The sequence below is a fragment of the Miscanthus floridulus genome, chromosome 1 (assembly GCF_019320115.1).
Source record: "Miscanthus floridulus cultivar M001 chromosome 1, ASM1932011v1, whole genome shotgun sequence".
Lineage (NCBI taxonomy): Eukaryota > Viridiplantae > Streptophyta > Magnoliopsida > Poales > Poaceae > Miscanthus > Miscanthus floridulus.
In genome coordinates, this window is record NC_089580.1 from 138,143,079 (window position 1) to 138,170,254 (window position 27,176).

At 49.9% G+C, this 27,176-nt stretch overlaps 1 protein-coding gene across 2 annotated transcripts; it reads left to right on the forward strand.

The window, feature by feature from the left end:
- Positions 1-229: 229 nt before the first annotated feature.
- On the forward strand, positions 230-7,323 carry LOC136495126 (uncharacterized). 2 transcript variants are annotated; one of them, XM_066491152.1, is made up of 6 exons: positions 230-719; positions 807-880; positions 1,192-1,339; positions 1,418-1,531; positions 3,697-3,846; positions 6,570-7,323. In XM_066491152.1, the coding sequence occupies exons 1-5, from the start codon at positions 351-353 to the stop codon at positions 3,844-3,846; spliced, it is 855 nt and encodes a 284-aa protein (XP_066347249.1). In that variant the 5' UTR covers positions 230-350; the 3' UTR covers positions 6,570-7,323. The 2 variants fall into 2 exon arrangements, with proteins under 2 accessions (XP_066347249.1, XP_066347250.1); XM_066491153.1 differs by having other exon boundaries at positions 236-719; positions 807-858; positions 1,188-1,339; positions 6,570-7,320.
- The last annotated feature ends 19,853 nt before the right edge of the window (positions 7,324-27,176 follow it).

The window sequence follows — 27,176 nt, forward strand, 5'->3', positions numbered from 1 at the left end:
TTTCTCCCTCGTTGCACCGGTCTTTATTGCCATACCAAAATATTGGCTTGCCTTAATATTGGTATACCCATATTTTGACTTGTCTTAAAATTGGCTTGGCAAAAATTGGCATTGAACAAGCAGGCCCAAGATCCATCCATCTAAGTCCGTTCATTCCATTCGGATTTTGGATTGTGCAAATCCATTTCCAGTTTCCCACCGTCTAGAGACAGCCAGACCTGCATTCCTCCTGGGCTCCTGGCCCAACCTCGCGTCTTCGCCGTCGCCCGAGCACCCCCACCCGTCGAGCACTTGTAATCCTGTAATCCTGTAAATTTCTAAAAAAAACTTGTAATCCTGTAACCTTCGCCATGGCGCACGCGGCCGCCGCCGCCACCGCCGCCGTGCCGCTACGTCGTTCGCTCCTCTTCCTCAAGGAGGCCCGCCTCCTGTCCTCACTCGTGGCCCCCTTACATGGCCTCCGCCACCCGCGCGCCCTCCTCCGACCCACAGGCCGCCCCTTGCCCTCCGATGCCGAGGACACCGACGATCCAGACGCCGGCGACGGCGGCGCCGCCGCGGTGTCCTTCAAGAAGAGCCGCAACGAACTGAAGCGGGAGGCCCGCCGCGCCGTGAAGTGGGGAATGGACCTCGCCAACTTCTCCCCGCCTCAGATCAAGCGCATCCTCAGTGCCGCGTCGCTGGAACGCGAGGTGTTCGATGCGCTCATGCTCGTCAAGGTTCGTACATCCGTTCGTTTCCGCGACGAGATTGTGGTGGATCACCGGATTGGGGACAGACATTCACGTGTAATTCTTGCTTCTCAGAAATTTGGGCCGGATGTGCGGGAAGGAAAGAGGAGACAGTTCAATTACATCGGTCCGTCTGTTTCTCCGAGCATGTACTACCAGCATTTTCTTATGCCGAATTATTGTGTTCTTCAAGGGCTTGCTTGGTTCAGTAATGGAATTTGTTGATCCATGACATTTATAGAGATTGATTTATAAGTGTTTTTAAGCTCTTCAATGGCAATAGGGTTTTGGTATTTATAATTATTATATAACATAATTTACCTAACATGTGTTGATACATGGATGCAAAAGTAGTAAAGAAGTAAGGTTTTGAGAAATAGAGAGCCAGTAAAGAATTGTTGAGCTATGTTTGTCGTATATTACCTTTTCATTTTATGTTATATCCATTTTGACCAGGAAGACTTCTGCGCAATGCACAACCAGAATTGATGGATACTCTAATACAGGCTTCCAAGGATGGAGATGAGAGCAAGTTACATACCTTACTTAGTGAAGGTACATTGTTGGTGGAAGAGGAGGAAGTGGAGGACCTACCTGATGAAGAAGAGGTAGCTTTTTTTGGTTAACATAACTAGAATGATGAAGACCTAGCAAACACTGAACTAACCCGTTCAGCATTTCAATAGGACAATCAAGAGTATATGAAAATTGCAGATAGATGGTTTGAAGGCCTCCTTCGCAAAGACATTTCAGTTACTAATGAAGTTTACTCTGTCCATAGTGTTGAATTTGATCGTCAGGTATTGTCTGCAGTTACATTTGATATTTGATTTGAAAATTTGATCAGAATGTTCATCCATGCATTGAATGGGCAGAGAAGAGATTAATAATGGGCGAATTGATACATTAATAATAATGGCTGACTTGTTTTTTCATAGCACCTGGTTTTTCTGGGCTGCACCTTAATTGATCTCGTGTCATCCTTTCTTAATTTTGTCTTCTAAGGTCTTGAAAAGCTTTACTGGAAGTAATTATTTGAGCCCCAGGTCAGGACTGCTATAACCTAATACTAATAGGCATGCCCACTCAAAATATAAAGTTATAAAACATTTTCCAAACATGTTTCTCTAATTGTTCCTTGCACCACTTTTCTATGCCTCTTATTTGCTGGTAGTCTAGTATGGTTTGTCCAAAATACTTGACTGAAATTAGGTTAACAAGCCAGAATCCAACCTTTTTTTGTGCAAAAGCAGTTTAAGAAACAGACCATTGATCATTTTCCCTTGAATGAAATGGTAAAATTACTGTTGTCTTGTTGAAGTAGAGAGATAAAGTATAGTATTACAGGCAGATTCTGGTTAAAAAATGAGAAAATATTGAGTGCACTCTGGAAATCAGGAACTACGTAGTTTCTTCCGGCTCAAAGAGCAGGATTCTAAGGAGTCCTTACCTGTTTTACATTTCTTGCATGAATTTTGTTCAGGTCTTCAGGCCCTCAGTTATATTGGCCTGTTCATCCTTTCACGCAAAATGTATGGAAAATTGATAACTGAAATGAAATTGACCTTTATCCAAACAGAAAGCTATTGCTGAAACAAAGAAAATAGGTGATTCAAATGCTGGTTCACATTGGGGCAACTTTGGTGCAAAAGGTAGCCAGTTCGTATGGATGGAAAGATCTTCAGTAATGTTTCTAGAGAGGGCTAGACTTACACTGGGATGGAGACTTCATTCTTTCTTGATTGCTTTATGGAAGTATAATGCATGTTACTTTAAAGGGAAGGCTCATCTTAACCGACACAAAGATCTCAACTAAGGATCTAAACAGTAAAGTACTCAATGTCTAAAGGACTCAGACTTGTAATATATTTTCCGATCATGAAAGCTAATCTGGAACCATGAAGCCTCATTTGGTATTGTTTTTCCCTATAAGGGTCCACAATAATAATCTGTGTTAAGCGTGTTTAATTGCCTGAGTGATTGTTTTGTCCTCATTGGCTATTGCCAAGTAGCCTAATAAGTAAATGCATGCTAGATTTCTTACCCGTGCCACAAATTTCAAACCTTGATGAGCAATCTAAATTTCGAGCCTTGTTGTATGGCTATCTGAAAGTCTTTTGTTGTTATTTAACCAAAGTTTGCATCTCTATTATGTTGGTGCATGTCACTGACATTATTGGCATTGTGTGTTATCATTTGTAATAGAGTCATGCATGATTCAATGTAGTGAGTGTAACTATGAATTGTGACTAACAACCTTAGTCACTGAGCAAAACTGATGTTAGGTCTATAGAAACAGTTAAGGAACAAGTGTATATCCTAGTTCAGGTTAAGTATACTAATTGTAAGAAAGTAAATTACTGAAACATGAATGTTGTTATTTCATACTATATTGTAGATGATTGCTATGTTTTCAAGATGTTTAAGAACACGATGCTTATTCTGATGTAACATCTCAGTTCTCAGAACTTAAAGCAACAATAAACTTTTTGCTCACCCCCTTGATCCCTTCAGATTATGCAACATGGTTACTATGATCCCATATGGCCATATGGGAAGCATGGTTAGTAGCATTGTGATCTTTAACATTGTTCTGCATGAATCCAGTAATAATAGTGTTCGCGTTGCAATTTAGTATTAATTAAACTACGTGTAATGCTGGTTGTATATTTCTTGGTGCTGTGGTAAGTGAGACCATATACTTGTGTTCTTTTCTTCTTGAGCCTTCTTATTTGCTGTGCTTTGAGTATGTCAAAGATGAGCACTTCTAGTGCTGAAGCTTAATGCATCCAACATGTAAGACTGGTGTTTGCATCGAACTCTAAAACTAAACTTTCTCATGAATACCTATTGAGGCATTTGGGATGCTCATGCACACCTAAACCTACTAAAACAACTAAGTCAACTGCATTTGTTCTGGCTCAATGTTTGAGGTTCTTCAGTTGCTCTAACATTTTGTCAATAGGAACTGCGAAAGCTTGTGAAGAGAGCTCACATGGTCCAAGAAAGCACACACAATAAAGATGGGGAAGATTCTAATGTGAAGCTTTCTGGAGCAAAGAAACCACTTATGAGGTTCCTTCGTTCCCTAGCAAATGAGGCTTATGCTGCATAGGTGAGCTACAAGTTATCCTTGATAACTTCTTGTATCCTTATGTATGAAATTGTAAAAATTACCTCTATATTGTTGCACAAACACTACTTTGGAGAAGCACTACCCAAATAGCTGCCAATAGCAAAACGGCCTAGCAAATTTTCTACGACTAACCTGTCCTGACATAGCGGAGGCCCTAGGTTGATTCTCTACTCCTAAAAAGAGTAAACTGGACCCGTTCACAGACCGTGGTGAAGCTGCTGTGCGATAGCCTCCCTCCGGCTGACATGTGGCCCAGCCTCACGTCACCCACGTCGTCTGGCACATCCCTACGGCCCTCTGCAACCACCACCTCCTCTCCATCCGTCACCGCCAACCTAGCGCCCGCTGTGCCGTTCCCAGCTGGTATGCCCCGGTGTCCTGCCGCGCGGCTCCTAGCTGTGGTTAGGAAACCTGTTTGCTCCTCCGGCCTCCCACTATGGATCCCCTTTCACCCTCTGCCCATGTGTCGAGTGTCGACGTCGTTCCCCTCCCGTGGCCATCCCACGCCGACGTAGATCGGCCCTGGTTTTGGGAGGGGAGAGGGGGACAGTCCTCTTCCCAAGCCCGTCCTGCGCACCACCGTCCTCCTCCCGTGCCCATGTCACACCACTGTAGATCAGACCGGTGTGGGGGCGAGAGACCTTATCCCATGCATGCCCCGCGCCACCGTAGATCTGGCCGAGCGTGGGGCGAGAGGTGGTTGTTTAACGACGTGGACACCGTGTGGTTCTCCGCGACCCGGCAGACACACTCGGCTACAACAATCGGCGGTTCAGGCATTGCTTGGGCGCGGGAACAGTGCGTAGGGTTCGTCTGCCTTCCTTTCCATTCGTATTGCCCAGCCTCCTCCCAGCCCTCAGACGTGGCAGTAGGCCACTTTCATTGTATGCCACCCTCGTGCCTTAGCAGCAACGAGATTGTGAGATTGGTGTGGACATGGCACAGGCAAGTCAATTATTCAGCTGATCCAGTTGAATTCTGTCCCGTCCCAGTGCCTCATTCACCAGGTATGCAGGCCTTGTGCTTGATGATTTGCCTTTCTGAACTCATGTGGCGATCACTGCGTGCTTGATGATTTGCCCATGTGAACTCGTGGTGTTCCAATGCATATTTTAATTACTGGCCAATTAACCACACCTAGGTTCAAATAAGGACAAATTTTGGATCCAAATCTGGAAGAAGGGAATGTGTAGGCGTCTGGTAACCAGGTCAATCAAACATAGGAGTATGAATAAAGAGCTGGAGTGCTGCAGTGATGGACAAGAAGAGCGAGAGATACGTGTGTCCTGTGTGCTTGCAGGTCTACTGCAATGAGGTTATATATACAATTAAATAGGATTAGCTATCTAAAGTTCTGTACTTCCCTGTCAGATATATAGCACTGAGAGATTCCTTCTTCTGAAAAGTAATAAGGAATTCTTCATTGTATTAAGTTTCCAATAGTGTAGAATGGCATTAGAATTAATTCTAATTAGGACTTTTTCCCCAGTTGTGCATTCACATTTAATTTGTTCATCTGATTTTTCTATATGCCTGAGATTACATATGGTATACACAACAGTTACAACTCTGCAACATTTGATATACTACTAGATGGTGGTGGTTGGAACATTCCTTTTTTTTTTCTGAGAACTGAAACAGAGGGCACACATTTCTTCCAATGATACATGGTCTTTCTTGGCATTTCTCCTTGCACAATCGTACAATATACCAACTAAACTGATTAAATAAAATCAGTAATTCAACAAGAATTGAAACAAGGGACACATCTTTTTGTCAGCATTTCATAGTTAATAATTTATGATATTGCTTAGCAATTAGCATTCCACTTAGATGACCTTACAATTCATGAAATAAAACTAATCAAATATTTTCCTGTGCCAATCTATGTCCAGCTGAAAGTGGGCATGGGCTTGATATCGAGCGAGCTCGGCTCGGCTCGTTATACTAATGAGCTAGAAGCTCAACTCGGCTCGGCTCGCTTGGTAGCTCGAGCTGGCTCGTTTGGCTCACGAGCTAACTTAATTTTTTTTTCTTGTTGAGGTTATTCATACAGCAAAAGATAGAGACGAGTGCTAATTTGGGAAAAGCAAAATAAATAAGAAGATGGATGATTTGATGCTAGTTTGGGAAAATCAAGGAAAAAAAACAAAAGCTAATGCTTGTTGCTGTGCGTTGGCTTGCAAGGGAGTAAGCAAAGTTGCGATTGCAAGGCCCTAGCGAGCAGCAGGCGCCGGGCGACTTACGCGTGTGCCGCGAGCAGCAGGCGCCGGGTGACCTACGCGTGTGCCGCGTGCAGCGGCTCAGGAGGGGAACAGCCGAGTGTGCTTGCGTTTGCGGCTAGGCCTACGCGGAACGACGGATGGGGGAAGTCTAGGGCCCAGGGGTGGGACCGTGGGAGTTGGGGGCTAGGGTTTTATCATATTGGGCCAATGGGCCATGGCATATATGGCCTGATTTAAGTTCCTGTCATCTTATTTACCTTGGCTCATTTTGGCTCGCGAGCTGGCTTGTTAATTAACTGAGCTAAAGTGCTGGCCCAGCCTGTTTAAAAATTCAAATGAGCCGAACTCGAGCCGAGCCACTAACGAGCGAGTCGAGCGAGCTAGCGAGTTACGAGTTTTTCGTCCACGCCCCGCATTATCGTGTGTGTACAGTAACTATAAGTAATAAGCTGACATGTATTGGTTTAATATTTTCAGGTTCAAAATAGTTGCACAGCAGCAAATGAATGCACACTTGAAACTGACAATTGGGCTGAATTAGTTGCAAGCTCTGATGATCAAGCATTCAAGCTACCAAAGCATTATGGTTTAAATGTTATTTTCCTATGGTTACAACACTCCTGGTTTCTAATAGCTCATTTGTTCTGTCACCGATAAACTTTGCTGAAAATTCAATAAGCAGAGTTTGAACCCTCCAAAAGTTTCCTATATGTCTCTAGCCTAGCGTTCCACAAGAAGCAGCAAGCCTGGTTTCATGAACTTGAACGCTTTTTTAGTCATAGCTAATCTTAAGTTGATGCAATGATGTACTGACTTTGCAATGGAATATTGAGGAAGACATGCCATGAGGTGGAAGAGGGTGAGAGTGCATGGCGCTGGATGCCTTGAGGTTGTTTCCTATCCTACTTATTCCTATGTCTCTTTTCTTATACGATTCTGAATGTAATTAATCACATTAGGGAAAGTAACAAGTTTGTAATGCATAGCTAACTTTCATCTTCCATAGCTCCACTTGTGGATTCAAATGCATCACTCTTAAATGGATTATTATTTTTTCTTATTTCCCTTATGCTAAAAGTTACGCAGCTCCAGTTAATTATACATGGGAACTGTTTTGTAGTTTTCTTTTTGAAAATGATTTGTAGATTTTTACTATGGCTAGGATCCATTTTTTAGTGTCCCCCATTTTTGACTTGTATCTGTAAGTGAACTTTTACTACTCAAGTGGGGTTGTGGAAGAAAAATGAATATAAACATTTGCACATGTGCGATGGTTTAATAAATGGTTGAGTTGATTCTTTAATATTTACTCCCTCCATTTTAAACTATAAGACATTTTTTTAATATATGGTTCTAGTTATGTAGTTCAATATATACTGTCTAGATACATAGTAAAAGCAATGTATCTAAAAAAAGTCAATATTTTACAATTTAGACAAAGGAAGTACTATTTATGCTAGGTTTATAAACCCGCGGTCCCTCGTGGATCGGCTTCTCAGCAAAGGTTTGGCCCAGCAAACGACGTTGCGAACGACGCGTAACTCTTGGGCTGGCCCAAACACCTAAAAACAACAGGCTAGAAGGGCGATCCAATCTCTGACCGGAAGGCCTCGCTAAGGAGGAACAACGCACGTTTCCAACTCTGGTCCACCTCTTTGACCGGAAGGCCTGGCCAAAGAGGAACAACACTTGCTTCCGACTCCGCCCGTCTCTCCGATCGGAAGGCCTAGCCAAACACCGCTTTTGAACTCCGACCCGCGTCTCCGACTGGGGACGCATCGAACCTCTGCTTATAGCTCTTCTCCGACTGGCGCAGTCGGAGCCAACTGGGACCAACCGACCGGGGACGCCCGCTCGGTGAGGACCAGAAAACAAACAGAGCAACTAAGGCAGGGCACTTAAGTCCACCTCAATACCGAGGACCGTACCATGTACACCTACAGGACAGTACCGACAGGACATGTCAGAAGAGTGCCCTGCAACCTTCCAGGCATGTCAGAACTCAAGCATTGTTGTGGGCGTTGATATTTGCCCTACAATGTTGTGGGCGCCCGCAAACTCCCATACCAGACGAGCACGGTAAAACCCTTAGCATACCTCTAGGCATCAACAGTATGGCGGGCACCGACGTCTGTCATACCAGAAGAAGTCGACGCAACCTCCCACATGCATCTGATATTAACAGTGTTATGGGCACCTACAATCATCTTGTACCCGATGATGTAGGAAACAAGACTTAGCATACGTACACTCTCTCTCTCTCTCGCTTGTAAGGCCGTCCCTTCATCTATAAAAGGAGATGCACTCTCTCCCAACGAAGAGATCACTCAGTTCACTTACATCGATTCACCCTCTGTAGCTTTAGACACTCTAAAGCTACATAGAGCGCACGCTCGAACACTTAGCACATAGCAGAGCTCCCATCACTCTCGACCCTTCAGACCAGAGCCCGACCGAACCTCTTGTACCCCCATCTTTCTTCCTTCCATTTGTAACCCCACAGCAAACTTCGAGCACCAGGGCTCAGGAATAAAGTCACCGACCGACTCAAACTGGACGTAGGGCATGTTGCCTGAACCAGTATAAACCCTGTGTCATTGAGTGCTAGGCCACATCCGATCACAACGTACGACAAAACTACAAGTATTTACGTGTTGGTCACTTTTTGCACCGATAGTTAGCGCCGTCCGTGGGGAAGACACTATACGTTCACACTTTTGGTCATCGGATGGCACACTTTTCCGCCACCTTCGCTATGGCGAGCTCAAGCGATACGACTCGCTTCGGCTCGCTGGAGTTTCCTGCACTCCCACCTGTTGGGATGTGGATTCCACCTGTCTTCGAGCCATCCCAGGCCTTCCTCTTTGGAAGCCTGCACTTTGTCGCCGATCGGCTCGACGTACTACACCTCCACGAGGAAGCACTTGTTCTGGCGCTCGTCGGAGGGGCACCCTCCATCGGCTCCGGGGCACACGATGACTTCAACGACGAGGCGCTTACGCTTCATTCCGAGCAAACGCTCTGCTCAAACCTCGCTGTGAGTAATATACATGTTGTTATTTACTCGCTATTTACTATCTTTCACCGATTATCCAGAGGGACCGCATTGTCCGCACCGCAACCACCGCACGACTGGTTCCCCTACGACCTCGTGTCCCCCACGGATGCATATGCTCAGGGGCTTCGAAGGATGCTGGCGTTGCCCCCTCACACATTCGAATTCGTGGGAATGGCGAGCTATGCTCCCACCACTTTCCACGAACTCCTGGATGACGAGGTTGAGAGCGACGGCTCCAGGATCGACGATGTGGCACCTAGCCACCGTCCATCCCGGGAGTGCGCTATGGCAGACGCTTTGGGACAGACACCGGTGGTAGTGGAGTCCTTGCAGACTCACACCCCTCCGGACCCTCGTGCGGGGGCCCTTGCGCTCGCACAAGAGCACGCCGAGGAGCTATGACAATGGCGGCAGAACCAGCCGCCACCTGCGTCGGCGCGCTCGGTGCAGCACGTTGTGCCCCATGCGCATAACCCGACGAGCGGCGCCCAGGGTCGCGCCCGCCAGGTCCAGCGCGACATCTTGGATGAGGGGAACGACCCCCCGTAGTTCGCTCGGGCTAGCCAGAACATCGCCAATGTGGCAATGCTTTTGCGCAGCATTCCCAAGCCTATCAAACCCTAGGAGCAGGCGGTCCATCGGAACCTCCGGACGCTGGTGGAAGCCGCCATTGTTCAACAGGCGAAGAGCTCCGCATCGCGACTTCGACTCGTGGCCTATCTCCCCACCAGGGGAGTGGGGACGAACCAAATGGACCACTCCATCTGCTCACCGCTACAGCCGCCAAGCGCGGCACATGAGGCCGTAGCTGTGTCGCGGTCCGACCTGGCGCCTGCTCCACACCGACCGTCGGTACACGAATGGCTTGGTCCGAACCAAGATGCTCGTAGCGTCATCAGCAACCGGCATCAAGTCTGGTGTGATGATGACGTCCATCAGGCGGCGATGAGGGAAGGCGACATGGGCCCCGGCCGGACCATCGAGGGGAGCGGCGAAACGCGCCCTAGGCATGGTCGTCGGTCAGACGACCAGAGTCCTAGCCCAGATGGCCCGAGACCACGGGCCTTTGGCTGACGCATCCGGAGAGCGCCGTTCCCACAACGCTTCTAACCGCCCACCAACATCGCTAAGTACACCGGGGAGACGAACCCTAGTATTTGGCTCAAAGATTTCTGGCTCGCCTGCCGAGCCAGAGGGGTGGATGATGACCATTTCATCATTCAATATCTCCCCATCTGCATGGGGGAACATGTTCGGGCATGGCTTGAATTCCTCCTGCACGACAGCATCCGCGACTGGGTGGACCTCAAGAGGATCTTTGTTGGAAATTTCCAAGGACGTATGTCCGTCTTGGTAACTCCTAGGACCTCAAGAGCTATCAGTAGTAGCCCAGCGAGTCCCTGTGGGATTACATCTGTAGGTTCTCCCAACGATGCAACTCCCTTCCTGATGTCGTCGACGCGGACGTCATCAGTGCATTTCTCTCCGGAACAACCTGCGAGTCCCTGATCCACAAGCTTGGCTGCCTGAAGCCTCGTACCACCCATGACCTGCTCGATGTCTCCACAAACCATGCTCCGGTGAGGAGGCGGTCTTCAACGAAGGCCGGGAAAAAGGCAAGGCCAAGCGTGAGGGCCCCTCCACGTAGAGGGGCTAGAAGAACAAACAGGATCGGCGCTGACCGACCAACACCGCGTTGGTCGCCGTAGCTGATCGTGCGGGCAAGCAGCCCTAGCAGGGCCTACCTAACCACTTCAACAAGCTCATGGATAGTCCGTGCACCAACCATGCCTACCCGTCAAACACCTCCACAAGGACTACGAGCTCCTCAAACATTTCTTGCGACAGGCCGACGGTCTGAAAGAAGGAGATGGCAAAGAGACGGCAACCAAGAAAGGAGGCGCGGTGGGCAAGGACGGGGACATCTTCCCCGACCCCAAGGAATGCATCATGATCTTCGGGGGATCCGACACCATCTGCTCCAAGCGCCAGCACAAGGTACACTATAGAGAGGCATGCGCCGCCGAGACGGCCGTCCCCTCCTTCCTTAGCTGGTTAAAATCTACGATCACCTTCGATTAGAGGGACCATCCCTCCCACGTTGCCAGACCAGGATGCTACCCGCTTGTCATCGATCCCATCATCCGCAAGAAGCGCCTCACCAAGGTGCTAATGGACGGAGGCAGCGGCCTCAACATCCTCTACGTCGACACCCTCGACGCCATGCGCATCCCCTGGTTGGAACTCCGCTCGGTGGGCTCTCCCTTCCATGGCATGATCCTAGGAGTGCAGGTGTACTCGCTCGGGCAGATCGACCTGCCCATCACGTTTGGCAACTGAGCCAACTTTTGCTTGGAGGTCCTCACCTTCGAAGTGGTGGACTTCCCAGGGTCCTACCACACCAACTTGGGGCAGCCATGCTACGCCAAATTCATGGCAATCCCCAACTACACCTACCTCAAGCTGAAGATGCCGGGACCGAACGGCGTCATCACCATGGGCAGCTCCTTCTCGCACGCCTTCACGTGCGACCGCGAGCATTTTGAGCTCACCACCATGGTCATCAACTCGTCCAAGCTCCCGCAGCTCGAGGAGTCATCGACCCTAGCAGTCTCGGACTACAACAAACAAACCTCTTCGACGACCTTCCGCCCAGTCGAGGAAACCAAGGCGGTGGGGATCGACCCCACTGACCCAACCAAGACGGTGCGGATCAGGACCCAGCTCCTGGCCAAATAGGAATGCGAGCTCGTCGACTTCCTGCGCGCTAATCATGATGTCTTCGCATGGAAGCCTTCTGACATGCTGGGCATACCGCAGGAGGTCGCCGAGCACGCACTGCGCCTCATCCCAGGCTCGAAGCCCACCAAGCAGCGCCTGCGTCGCTTCAACGACGAGAGGTGCAGGGCCATAGGCGAAGAGATCACCAAACTCATGGCAGTTAGATTCATCAGAGAGGTATTCCACAGCGACTGGCGTACCAATCCTGTTCTTGTTAAAAAGAAGACCAGGAAATAGAGAATGTGCATTGATTATACTGGCCTCAATAAAGTGTGTCCAAAGGATTGCTTTCCTTTGCCATGCATAGACCAGATAACCGACTCCACCTCGGGATATGAGATCCTCTCCTTTTCGGATGCCTGCTCAGGCTATCACCAGATTGCGATGAGAGTCTGATCAGCTCGCAACCTCGTTCATCACCCCGTATGTTTCGTACTATTACATAACCATGCCTTTCGGTCTGAAGAACATTGAGGCCACCTACCAAAGGTGCATGCAGCAATGCTTCATCGACCAAATCGACCCGCTCGATCAGCCTGATCAAGCTGAGCGGCCGAAACCAACAATCGCCGTCTATGTTGATGACATAGTGGTCAAAACAGCTCAAGCTTGCGACCTGATTGCAAACTTGACCGCGATGTTCGTGAACCTCCAAAGGTTCAACATTAGATTGAATCCCAAGAAATGTGTTTTTGGGGTTCCGAAGGGGAAGCTGCTTAGATACATTGTGTCCGAGCGCGGCATCGAGGCCAACCCCAAAAAGATCACGGCCATCTCCAACATGGGCCCTATACACAACGTCAAGGGCGTACAAAGGCTCACCGGCTGTCTGGCCACCCTGAGCCGATTCATCTCCTGGCTCGACGAACGGGGGATGCCACTCTACAAGCTCCTCAAAAAAATGGACGCCTTTGTCTGGACCGAGGAAGCTCAGTAGGCTCTAGAGAGTCTCAAAGTGTCACTGACGTCGGCCCCAATCCTCGTCGCTCCCAAACGGGGAGAACCCCTCCTCTACGTCGCAACAAGCAACCATATGGTGAGCGCCGCCCTGGTCGTCGAAAGGGAGAAGCCGAGACACCACCTTATGGTCCAGCGACCCATATACTTCGTCGGGGAGGTACTCACCGACCCCAAGGTTTGGTACCCCTAGGTGCAGAAACTCCTATACGTCGTGCTGATGGCAACCTAAAAGCTCTTGCACTACTTCACCGACCATAAAGTCATGGTTGCCACATCATACCTGCTCGGGGACATCGTCCGCAACCGCGACGCTGCGGGACGGATCTTCAAGTGGGCACTCGAACTCATGGGCCATGACATCAGGTATATCCCCCGTACCGCTATTAAATCTCAGGCTCTCGTGGATTTTGTCGCCGAATGGACGGAGGTCCAGCTACCGACCCTGGACGTCACCCACGAGTACTGGACAATGTACTTTGATGGGTCCGTAATGGCACCCGGCTTGGGGGCTGGAGTGGTTCTAATCTCCTCAGACGGGAGTAGGCTCCACTACGCCATCCGCCTCCATTTTTTGGCCTCAAACAACGCCGCGGAATACGAGGCCCTCATCAACGGGTTGCACATCGCCATCGAGCTCGGCGCTACGCGACTCTACGTCCGCAGCGACTCAGAGTTGGTCATTGACCAAGTCATGGAGTCCTCCTGCAAAACCCCCCTCATGGCAGCATACTGCCTGGAGGTGCGTAAGCTCGAGGACAAATTCTAGGGGATCGAGCTGCATCATGTCCCCCGAAAGGCCAACATTGTCGTCGATTTTCTCACAAAATTGGCCGCCAGGAGGGATCCGTCTCCGAGCAGGATCTTCATCAATGATCTCCATGAGCCGTCCGCCCGAGTCCTGGAAGGTCTGATCCAGACACACCTCGATGCTAAGCCGGCGTCCGGGGGCTTCGACCCCAGTGCCTCCATGATGATGTTGTCCGCCGATGTTGCCGTATTGACACTCGATCAAACCGACTAGCGAGCGCTGCTACTCGCCTACCTCCTCAAGGAGGTTCTCCCACCCGAAAGGACTGAAGCCCGATGGATCGCTCGATGCTCCAAGACCTTCATCGCGCTCGGTGATGAACTCTACAAATGGAGTCCATTGGGGGTGCTCATGAAGTGCATCCCTACCAACTAGGGGAAGCATCTCCTCCTCGAGGTCCATGGCAGGATCTATGGACATCACGTGGCCCCAAGGCCGCTGGTCGGAAAAGCCTTTCACCAAGGTTTTTACTGGCCCACCACACTACGAGATGCAGAGGAGGTCATCCGCAGATGTGAGGGATGCCAATTCTACGCTCAGCAAACTCATTTGCCGGCACAGGAGCTTCAAACCATCCCCATCACCTGGTCATTCGTGGTCTGGGGCCTCTACATGGTAGGACCCCTCAAAAAGGGCCTGTGCGGCTTCACTCACCTACTCGTAGCGGTCGACAAGTTCACCAAGTGGATAGAGGCCAAGCCCATCACCAACATCCGCTCGGAAGAGGCGGTCAAATTCTTCCTCGACATCATCTACCGGTTTGACATTCCTAACTATATCATCACTGACCACGGGACTAACTTCACCGAGAAGAAGTTCCTGGACTTCAGTGATGGATACGGCATTAGGTTCAACTAGGCCTCGGTCGGACATCCACATACTAACGGTTAGGTCAAGTGTGCCAATGGCATGGTCCTCCAAGGACTTAAGCCACGCATCTTTGACCGACTCAACAAGTACGCTGGGCGATGGGTTGTAGAGGTCCCAACGATCCTTTAGAGCCTGAGAATGACCCCGAACCGATCCATAGGGTTCACACCCTTCTTCCTGGCCTACGGAGCTGAAGTAGTGCTGCCCTCCGACCTCGACCACGGCGCCCCAAGAGTGAAGACTTTCGACCACGACCGAGTCATGGAGGCTCAGCAAGACACAGTCGACCTGCTCAAGGAGGCCCACGAGACGATTGTCATCCGCTCCGCTCGCTACCAGCAAACTCTCCGCATGTACCACAAAAGGAAGATCAGGGGGAGGATCCTCGAAGTCGGTGATCTCGTACTCCGGAGGACCCAATCAACGAAGGAGAAACACAAACTCTCTCCACCATGGGAAGGCCCCTATACGGTGACCGAGGTGATCCAACCGGGCGCCTACTGACTGAAGGATGACAACGACAACGTTCTCACCAACACTTGGAACATTGAACAGCTACGTCGTTTCCCCCCTAAATTCAGTCTTACCGCTTTTTTTTCAATACTTGCTCCTGTAAAGCACCCTAGCTTGAACACTTTTAGCCCGGGTCGCTCGGGGGCTCCATGAGGGTACAATACTACCTAGTCTCTTTTACTATCACATGGTAAAAACTTTTTTGTCCGAACGAAAGGGCATTCCATTCCATTGATTACCGTACGTGACTTTGTTTTTACTCCCGACTGAGTGCACCCCTCCACGACCTACGGTTACGAGCAGCCGAGCCTCACGGGCCATGCCTATGTTCTTAAAGTTGCAGCCTACAGAACGAACGAGCAGGTGCGAAAAAGAAAGGATAAAAACAAAGCTATGCTAGGATAAAAAAATAAGGAACATATAGCGATTCTATCACAAAGCAGAACTGGTGTATTCATTGATACAAAAAATGTTCACATGGGGGCTCCCCCACAAACTTAACAGTTACATTTGCTGACTACTTCTACTCCAAATGCTACTGTGGCCGCTCGGCGGCATCAGCTAATGCCAAAGGTGAGGCCACGGCACATGCCGCCGGACATAACCATCACCACAAGGGCCCCGCCCATAGATGCTCAGTAGAAGAGCATGGAGCTCCTGACCTTCTCATGTTGTCGAGGCAGCTCCTGGGCAGGGATGCTGCTCGTCGAAGTATGGCCGCCGTGGCTGGAGGATGTCTCATCAAACTTTATGAACTAACCAACCTGAGTAGCTACAAGGGTGAAACCCCCCACTAGCGCAGTCCTAAGCATCTTCCTCTCCAACAAGACTCGCCCGGAGAAGATTCGCTAGAAGGAGTCCATGTGCGGCTCCATCCAGATGAAAGCCTCGTAGACGGTGACGAAGCCAGCGACGTGTAGTACCCTCTAGTGCGCCACCTCCTTGGGCGGAAGCAGCCCCTTCTCGGTGAAGGCGGCCAGTAGCACCTCATCTACATTGGATGACCTCCAGCTTGACATTGCGCTATGAAATCACGAACGGGTCTATGAGTTCTCCTTTCCCTCTCCCTTCCCCTATTTTATGGAGGAGATGTAGCAGTTGAAGAAGGGCAAAGGATTGGGGCAAAAACCCCTCTCCCTCCCCCCATTCAATGCGGATGGAAAACGATGGGACGCACCCTGACTGATGGGACGCACCCTGCTCGACGGAATGGTGCCTGGTCAGACGGGACGTGGCCTGGGTATGGCCCACCACTACCACACGCCGGGCGCAAGAAATAAGGCGCCACTACACGCAGGCAGCCCTTCCGCCTTCCCAGGCAGGACTTGGAAAGGCCCAACTATGAGATCTCCGCCCAGGAGAGAACATCGGGCTTCCTGAGTCGATCGAACGGCTCAGGCAAGCACCGAGAGACAGGTAAGGAGCAGAGGGATGCCCCATGTGGGCCATACCGACTCCGTCACAAACGACGAGCGCGGATCCCGGTCGAACATTTCCGATTGGAGCTCCTCAAACCCCGTCACTCGTGTCAACAAGGTAATATTACCAACCCCCACTATTTCTTTATATATAATCATTCATTCATCTATGCACGCATTCATTCATTCCATACATTCGAAGCATCACATATATAGTTAAAAGCATCACAACGCTCCGTGTTGCGTCACGAAGCTGCAGTTGCCTCATTCAACATGAGCAACGACCGACCGAGGTTCGAAGGCCGACCCACAAAGGGCTCGAGGCCGCCTCGCATCAAATAGAGCCAGGGGAGAAAACGCAGATGAGCCCCGAGCGGCCCTCGCCCAGTCTGCCCCAAAGCAGACAGGGTCATCTCAACCTTCTCGTTCGATCCTAACCTTGAGTCAAACCCATAGAATCTTCATCGAGGGGAGGCCAGCGGGCCACCCGGGCCGGTCTCCGGAACAACCCAGGCATCTGCGGGTTGTAGGTTAAGGAGCAGTGGAATGCCACATGAGGGCTATACCGACCCCATCATGAACGACGGACCCAGATTTCACTTGAACATGCCCGTTAGCGAGCTCATCGAGCGCGTCACTCGAGCCATCGAGGCAAGCGACGTTAGCTCAGCGCCTCCGGTTACGAGAAACCGCAGACGGGGTAACACACAAAAAACTCCAACTCAACCTAACCCCTACCGAGCCCAACGGGGCTCAGGGGCTCAAGACGCCCAATGCCTCGGCAGCGACCGACGCTAGGATCCGCGACTTTGTCTTGCCCGATCCCAAAAAACTGCCTCTGCTATGACTGACTCTAGGATCCATGACTTTGTCTCGCTCGATCCCAAAACTGCCTCAGCTACGACCGATGCCAGGATCCATGACTCCATCTCGCTTGATCCCAAAACTACCTCGGCTGCGACCGACGCCAGGATCCGCGGCTCCGTCTTGTTCGATCCCAAAATTGCCTCGGCTACGACCGACACTAGGATCCACGACTCCATCTTGCCCGATCCCAAAACTGCCTCGGCTACGATCAACGCCAGGATCCGCGACTCCGTCTCGCCCGATCCCAAAACTACCTCGGCTATGACCGACACCAGGATCCGCGACTCTGTCTCGCCCGATCCCAAAAAACTGCCTCGGCTACGACTGACGCCACGATCCGTGACTCCGTCTCACCCGATCCCAAAAAACTACCTCGGCTACGACCGATGCTAGGATCTGCGACTCTGTCTCGCCCGATCCCTAAACTGCCTCAGCTGCGACTGACACCAGGATCCACGGCTCCATCTCGCCCGATCCCTAAAAACTGCCTCGACTGTGATCGACACCAGGATCGATGACTCCGTCTTGCTCGATCCCTAAACTGCCTCGGCTGCGACCACCACCAGGATCCATGACTCTGTCTCGTTCGATCCCAAAAAACTACCTCGGCTGCGACCGATGCCAGGATCCACGACTCCGGCTCACCCATTCCCTAAACTGCCTCGGCTGCGACCGACGCCAGGATCCGTGACTCTGTCTCACCCGATCTCTAAACTACCTCGGCTGCGATCGACGCCAGGATCCACGACTCCATCTTGCTCGATCCCTAAACTGCCTCGGCTGCGATCGACGCCAGGATCCACGACTCCGTCTCGCTCGATCCCAAAACTGCCTCGACTACGACCGACGCTAGGATCCGCGACTCTGTCTCGCCCGATCCCAAAAAACTGTCTCGGCTACGACCGACACTATGATCCACGACTTTGTCTCGTCCGATCCCAAAACTGCCTCGGCTGCGACCGACACCAGGATCCACGACTCCATCTCTCCCGATCCCTAAACTGCCTCGGCTACGATCGACGCCAGGATCCACGACTCCATCTCGCCAGATCCCAAAACTGCCTCGGTTGTGACCGACACCAGGATCCACGACCATCCTCGACTCCATCTCGCCCAATCCCTAAACTGCCTCGGTTGCGATCGACACCAGGATCCATGACTCCGTCTCGCCCGATCCCAAAACTGCCTCGGCTGCAACCGACGCCAGGATCCGCGACTCTGTCTCGCCCAATCCCTAAACTGCCTCGGCTACGACCGACGCCAGGATCCACGACTTCGTCTCGCCCGATCCCAAAACTGCCTCGGCTGCGACCGATGCTAGGATCCGCGACCCCATCTCGCCCGATCCCTAAAAACTACCTCGGCTACGACCGACGCCATCCCAAACGCTTGCTGACAAAACGAAATACCCCTAGACGATTCTTAGCCGAATCGCCTGGGGGCTACACCCACGGGTGCGCTCGCGCGCACCCGTTGACAAAACAAAAAATTCCTCCGCTAGCAAAACATGAAAAAACCCCCAGATGATTCTGCCCGAATCGCCCGGGCGCTCGGGGGCTACACCCACGGGTGCCCTCGCGTGCACCCGTCATCAAGACAAAAATCCCCCAGACGATTCTACCTGAATCGCCCGGGGGCTCGGGGGCTCCTGTCGGGTTCATAAACCCAGGGTCCCTCATGGACCAGCTTCCCAGCAAAGGCTCGGCCCAGCAGACGACGTTGCAAACGACGCGCAACTCCTGGGCCGGCCCAAACACCTAAAATGACAGGCCAGAAGGGTGATCCAATCTCCGACCGGAAGGCCTCGCTAAAGTGGAACAGCGCACGCTTCCGACTCTGGTCCGCCTCTCCGATCGGAAGGCCCGGCCAAAGAGGAACAACGCCCACTTCCGACTCCGGCCCGCCTCTCTGACCGGATGGCCTGGCCAAACACCGCTTCTAAACTCCGACCCGCGTCTCCGACCGGAGACGCACCGAACCCCTACTTACAGCTCTTCTCCGATTGGCGCAGTCGGATCCAACTGGGACCAACTAACCGGGGACGCCCGCTCGGTGAGGACCAGGAAACAAACAGAGCAATACCGAGGACCGTACCCTGTACACCTACAGGACAGTACCGACATGACATGTTAGAAGAGTGCCCTGCAACCTTCTAGGCTGTCAGAACCCAAGCAGTGTTGTGGGCGCTGACATTTTCCCTATAGTGTTGTGGGCGCCCGCAAACTCCCACACCAGACGACCACGGTAAAACCCCTAGCATACCTCTGGGCATCAACAGTATGGCGGGCACCGACGTCTATCATACCAGAAGAAGATGACACAACCTCCCACATGCATCTGATATTAACAATGTTATGGGCGTCTACAATCATCTTGTACCCGACGGCGTGGGAAACAAGACTTAGCATACGTACACACACACTCTCTCTCTCGCTTGTAAGACCGTCTTCTTCATCTATAAAAGGGGATGTGCTCTATCCCAACAAAGAGATCCCTCAGTTCACTTACATCGATTCACCCTCTGTAGCTTTAGACACTCTAAAGCTACACAGAGCGCATGCTCGAATACTTAGCATATAGCGGAGCTCTCGTCACTCTCGGTCCTTCAGACCAGAGTCCGACCGGACCTCTTGTACCCCCATCTTTGTCCCTTCCGTTTGTAACCACACGACAAACTTCGAGCACCTGGGCTCAGGGATAAAGTCACCGACCGACTCAAACTGGACGTAGGGCACGTTGTCTGAACCAGTATAAACCCTGTGTCATTGAGTGTTAGGCCACATCCGATCACAACGTACGATAAAGCTACAAGTATTTACGTGTTGGTTATTTTCTGCACCGATAATTTAGATAAATTGTTTTTACATAATAATGGTTGTCCCGTAGCAACGCATGGATATTCATCTAGTAAAGAATGAAGGATGATAAAAGAAAGGGACCCTATCTGTATTGTGGTAAACACAAAAGTAGGTCATTTTATTACTCAATCTAATGTTCAATATTTCTATAAAAAATATTCTCATTGGTGACAACACAAGTTCATTGTTAACGAACTAATTAGAACTCATCATGTCTTTTCTATTGTTTTTTTACATTTTATTTTGGTTTTGAGGAAATTTGAGATAACATATACAATGAAAATATAGTATATGAAATTGTATAAGGTTACTTTATACGAGGTCCAATCTTCCTACGGTCAGCATACTAGCTAACCTGTGTGCTTATCTCTAGTATCCTGTCCATGTTAGCACCAAGCTATCCAACTATTGAGGAATGCAGTGGTATGCAATGTGCAAGTGCAACCTTAGTTACTACACCCATCCTGGCCCGGAGATCCAACCAAAAACTGGACCCGGGTGAATCCAACCAGTGTATTAACTAAATTACAGTTTATTATTCTTGAGGTGAAACCGTGAAGGACTCGCTAATACTTTGAAGGATAGCATTTCATTTACTCACACACCAATGCACCATATGTGTGGGTGTGTATGCTCACCAAGTTTGTGTAGTCAGGAGCCACCGCGAAAACGCAATGGGATTTGGCTCAGGCTTTCTCTCTAAAAGTTTACACCCTATTCCATTGAATGTTTGGACACATGCATAAAGTATTAAATATAGACTAAAAAAATAACTAATTGTATAGATTGCGATAACTTTACGAGACGAATCTTTTAAGCCTAATTAGTCTATGATTTGACAATAAAGTACTACAGTAACACATGTGCTAATGATGGATTAATTAGGCTTAATAAATTCGTCTCGCGGTTTATTGACAGATTCTGTAATTTGTTTTTTTATTAGTATCCAAACACCCCATGCGACACCCTATGTAACACCCGATGTGACACCTCAAAACTTTACACCCTGGAATTAAACACGGCCTCACTTTGACTGGTAGCCTGGCAGGTTCTCTGAGTGAGCTAAGGGCCTGTTTAGATTTAGATTGAAGCTACTAAATTTTAGCCCGCTAAAGCAGCTGTTAAACTTTAGTCACCCCTATTTAGTTGGATGGACTAAAAGAGACGGACTAAAAGAGACTAAACCAGATAGCATGATGTGTAGGATGATTAAAACACCCCTAATTAAATGCTAACTCCTACCCTGGGAGTTTTGGCGCGGTGGACGCGCCGCTGGGCGCGCGCGCTGGGAAGTTTGGCGCGTTGGCCGCGCTGCTCTGCTATCTAGCCGCAGCAGTAACAATTTTGCACTCTCAAATAATGTTCTAACAGTAGGCACCTGGTGGACCAACGAATCATTATCAGTAAAGTTGACAGCAACAATAACAATTTGGCAGCACACATCGTCAATAATGGCACGCATCAGACAAGGACAAATTGGCAGCAAACAAGTTTCAGATAACATTACAAGGTTCAACAAATATTACAAGGTTCAGACAAATGTTTTCCATCCTGGCTTCACTTCCTGGTGGCTCTCTGTAACCAGCTCAGCCTCTCTTCATTTGTGTCGAACTTGAGGAATATGTATCTATTGTAGCCACTTCTGAACAGCTCTGTAGCCACATAGTACTCCTCTGAGTTTTTGGCTGCCCCTAACTCCAAAGCCATCTGCAAACACCTAGCAATGTTTTCCATCCTGGCTTCTATCTTGGCTTCCTTGGCTTGCTTTGCTTCATCCTCTCTTTGCTTGAACTGTGTAACCATGTTCTCTGAAATAGCTTGTAAGGTCTGCTCATCCTTGTGAGGCAATCTCCAACTATGTCACCAGCCCCTGCATAATGGTCATCACTAGAACTCTTTTTGCAGACTTGCTTGGACTTGAAGCTGTATCTGTAGTGGTGCTTGGCCTTTTGCGGCTGCTGGCGGTACTAGGTGTACTCATCTCGAAGTCTTCATCATCTCCATCTTGAGTTTCTTCCTCATCCTCATCTTCAAGGGCATCAAAGTTGGATAGCCCAGGGATGCATGAGGTCGAGCCATCAACAGCCGAGTTCTGGAACAGGTCCTCCATATGTGGGAAGTACCTTGGTAGCCCATACATGAATTTCCTGCACTTTGGTTTCTTCTGAAATAGACAAATGAACAAAGAGTAATTAGAATCAAATACAAACAATGAAGATGAGATGTTAGACTTATAAGACCAAACAAATCAAAACATCATTACCTTTGTGTGCCTTTCCCACCAAGAGAGGGGTGCATCAATCCCTCCATTTTGAAGCCGGCCAACTCCTGTTTGGTTGTTAGCCCACTTGAACCAAGAATACATCCCCTTCAGCTGATTCCATCTGTTCTTCAATTGTTGCAAAGTATGTCTATCGGGGACCAATACTAGGGTACCCGAAGAGGATGGGCTAATGGTCGTTATACGTTAATCCATCTAAGTAATCAAAGGTGCGACTACAACTCCAACCGACACTGAGGCTGCGGGCACCGCCTCGCCCGACCCCAAGGTCGTGCGATCCGCCTCGCCCGACCTCTGGGGGTGGGCTCCGCCTCGTCCGACACCGAGGCCGTGGGCTCCGTGTCGCTCGACCTCTAAGGGCGGGCTCCGCCTCGCCCAACCCCAAGGTCGTACGATCCGCCTCGCCCGACCTCTGGGGATGGGCTCCACCTCGCCCAACACCGAGGCCGCGGGCTCTGCCTGGCCTGACTCCCGAGGGTGGGCTCCGCCTTGCCTGATGTCTGAGGGCTGGCTCCGCCTTGCCCGACCCTCGAGGGTGGGCTCTGCCTCACCCGACGTCCAAGGGCTAGCTCCACCTTGCCCGACGTCTGAGGTCTGGCTTCTGCCTCGCCCGACATCTGAGGGTTGGCTCTGCCTCGCTCGACGTCTGAGGGTTGGCTCCGTCTCGCTCGACCCCCGAGGGCGGGCTCCGCTTTGCCCGACATCTGAGGGCTAGCTCCACCTTGCCCGACGTCTGAGGGCTGGCTCCGCCTCGCTCGACGTCTAGGGGCGGGCTCCACCTCGCCCGATGTCTAGGGGCGGTCTCCGTCTCGCTCGACGTCTGAGGGCAGACTCCGCCTCACCCGATCCCTCGTGCACGGCTCCTAAAGGAAGCTCACGCCGCCGCCAACCACTACGGGCCAGAAAGTACAACCCAAGGTCAAACTTCTGGCATCGTGCAGGGAGCGGTCACGTCTCCACATGACCCGTCCCCGCGACATGTCATTCTAGGGAACTCACATCACCCACAGTGATGGACGTGTGGTCACTATGCTGCCTACTCCCTATACGACTGCTGATCAACACGCTGGTTGGTGACGCCGCCCGCCGGGGCGGAGTGGGATGTCATGACCCGCTGACAACGCCAGGGCATGACATCATCGGTGGATAGGTGCCCGATGTGGAGCTATCCCTGTCACCACCTGCCATGTTAGCGGGACCTGAACAAAGGAAAAGAAAGGCCTGGCAACCCTGAAGGACTTCCTCTCCCTCTCATTCTCCTATTTTCTCCTATTGTAACCCGTGCTTTCCCTTGGCCTATAAAAGGGAAAGCAGGGCGTCCCATTAAGAGGGGGGCATCACACGATAACACATCGCACCGCATTAGATCAGAACCACTAGCATCAAACCTCGAACACATAGCCAATCAACGACCGAGCTCTCAGCACCCAATCGTTCTTTCCACTAGAGACTTGGGACATGTCCCTCTCTCGCCTGTTTGTAACCCCTACTATGAACTTTTCAGTGCTAGTAACACGAGCAGCAGCAACAAACTGGACATAGGGACATTCCGCCTGAACCAGTATAAACCCCGTGTCTTCTTAGCACACCATCCGAGCTAGACGTGCAATATTAGAAATTTACTCATTGGTGTTTACTCGAAACACCGACAATGTCTAAGGCTAGTCCTTCCTTGATAGCCGGATTGCATAGCCTCATATCCTCTCCATGTCATTGTCTCATTATTTGTATTCCTCTTTCTCTTTTCCTCAACAGCAAGAACAGAGAACACATACATATTGATGTCGGACCAATTTGCCTTGTCAAACTGATAGAGCATCAGATCAGAGCAACACATGTACAAGCTAATACATCATACAAGTACAAGCTAAAATAGATCAGATCAGTGAAATAGAACCATGTACAGGCCAATCATAGCAGATCAAAGAATGTACAAGCTAATAGATCATACAAGTACAAGCTAAAACAGATCAGACGAATAGAACAAAGCAAATCATAGCAGATCAAAGAATGTGAAAGATAGATAACAAATCAGAGCAGATCAACGCAGATAGAACAAGCATACCTCATTTTCATCTGCTTGCTCCACTACGTCAGCGACGCCCACATTCAGACCTGAGCTGCCGGATGCAATAGACCCACAAAGCCTACGGTTGGCCATCAATGGAGCATGGGCAGCGCCGACTACTGACTTGTCGTGGTGCCTTATAGCGTGTGGAACTGGGAGATTTCTAGATCTGCTCTCTCCTCCGGTCGGATGAGGAGGAACAAATGGGATGGTGCTGGATCTAGCGCCAATGCAAAGAGGCAGAAGCCCATGGCCGCCGGCACCGCCATCACCGTGGAGAAGGCCCTAGTACGAGTCGATGTGGGGGTAGCCGTCGCCGAGGGTGTTGAAAGGTCCTAATGGCTAGAGGGGGGGTCAATAGCCTATTAAAATTTCTACAACAACACTTAGAAAAGATGTTAGGCAATTAAACGGCGAAGCGAGTGTTGCGCTAGCCTACTAAAAATATAAGCCACCTACCACAATTCTAGTGACTATGATCTCTAAGCACACAATTGGCTAAGTCACTACACTAAGTTAGTGAGCTCTCAAAGACCAACTAAAGAGCCTCACTAACCACTAGATCCGACACAAGCTAGCTCTAAAAACTAAATACACTAGAGCGTAGCAACACTAAGAATGTAATACAAGAGATGGCGGTGATGATTATACCGACGTGTTGAGGAGTGAGCCAATCACAAGATGACCACAATCAATCACAAGATAACCAATGAAATCCTCAAACAATGATGACACATGATTTTTTTACCGAGGTTCACTTACTTGCTGGCAAGCTAGTCCTCGTTGTGGCGATTCACTCACTTGGAGGTTCATGCGCTAATTGGCATCACACGTCAAACCCACAATCGGGTGCCGCACAACCAACACAACATGAGGATCACACAAGGCATGAGCAATCTACTAGAGTACCTTTTGGCTCTCCACCGGGGAAAGGTCAAGAACCCCTCACAATCACCACGATCGGAGCAGAGACAATCACCAACCTTCTCTTGACGATCCTCGTTGCACCAAGCCATCTAGGTGGTGGCAACCACCAAGAGTAACAAGTAAAACCCACAGCAAAATATGAACACCAAGTGCCTCTAGATGCAATCACTCAAGCAATGCACTTAGAATCACTCCCAATATCACAAAGATGATGAATCTATGATGGAGATGAGTGGGAGGGCTTTGGCTAAGCTCACAAGGTTGCTATGTTAATGTAAATGGCCAAGAGAGTGAGCTTGAGCTGGCCATAGGGCTTAAATAGAGCCCCCCTCGAAATAGAGCCATTGGGCTCCTCACTGTAGCTTCCTCAGGGTGACCGGACGCATCGGTCAGATCGACCGGACGCACTAGACCCAACGTCTTGTCACCGATCTCCGTTCACGTGACCCCTGTGTTCAACCTTGCGCATGCGATTCTAACGGTCAACTCACGTCCTCGCGTGTGTTAAAGAATGACCGGACATAATGCGCCAAGATCGGACGCACCACGACCGCATCTGCTCGCTTGCTCGCCAGCGCGCCCAACACCGTGACTTGACACGCCACCGCTCGACCTGACTCTATGCCACATCACGTTCAATTGGATCCAGTAAGGGTCCAGAGATGATTTTCATCTATCGGACGTGTTCGCTCAACCTTGACCTAATGATGTCCAGTGTCTGGTCCATACTGCCGCCACACGCCAATAGAAACACCACCATGCCACCATATGTCAACATCGATCGGACTCAACCACTGTGCGTCCGATCGCTTTCTTCCCGCAGCGTCCGGTCATGAGACTGAAGCCGAGCCACTTCTCCACTACTGGTCGGACGCATAGGTCCAGCATCCGGTCCTGTGTCTGGTTGGCTTTAGTGACTTCCTTGACTTTCCAAACTTCACCACCCTTGCTCAAATGAGCCAACCACCAAGTGTAATACCTTGTGCACGTGTGTTAGCATATTTTCACAAACATTTTCAAGGGTGTTAGCACTCCATTAGATCTAAATGCATATGCATGAGTTAGAACATCTAGTGACACTTTGATAACCACATTCCAATGCGAGTTTCACCCCTCTTAATAGTATGGCTATCGATCCTAAATGTGATCGCACTCACTAAGTGTCTCGATTACCAAACCAAAAAGCTCCTATCAAGTTTCACCTTTGCCTTGAGCTTTTTATTTTTCTCTTTCTTCTTTTCCAAGTCCAAGCACTTGATCATCACCATGGTCACACCATCATCATGATCTTCACCATTGCTCCACCACTTGGAATAGTGCTACCTATCTCATGATCACTTTGATAAACTAGGTTAGGGTTTCATCAATTCATCAAAACCAAACGAGAGCTTTCAATCTCCCCCTTTTTGGTAATTGATGATAACCATTTCATAAAGATATGAATTGAAATTTAATTGAATTCATGTTGCTTGCCCAAGCATATTTACCATGTGTAAAAGGATATGGACAAGTTTTACAAACCCCAAATGGTAGCATTAGCTCCCCCTACATATGTGCTTAGAGTTTGGATTGAAGCTTGCACATATGCATGGATTTGAGTTATGGGAGAGTAATATCTACCAAATGATGCTGATGTATAAGAGATGGACCTTTGAAGCATGATACCAATCAAAGT

Excerpts from the sequence above, each read along its gene's own strand:
- LOC136495126 (XM_066491152.1), top strand. The coding sequence starts at position 351 with ATGGCGCACGCGGCCGCCGCCGCCACCGCCGCCGTGCCGCTACGTCGT. Across the intron at positions 720-806 it reads ATGCGCTCATGCTCGTCAAG|AAATTTGGGCCGGATGTGCG; the intron begins GTTCGTACATCC and ends CTTGCTTCTCAG. Across the intron at positions 1,532-3,696 it reads GTGTTGAATTTGATCGTCAG|GAACTGCGAAAGCTTGTGAA; the intron begins GTATTGTCTGCA and ends TTTTGTCAATAG.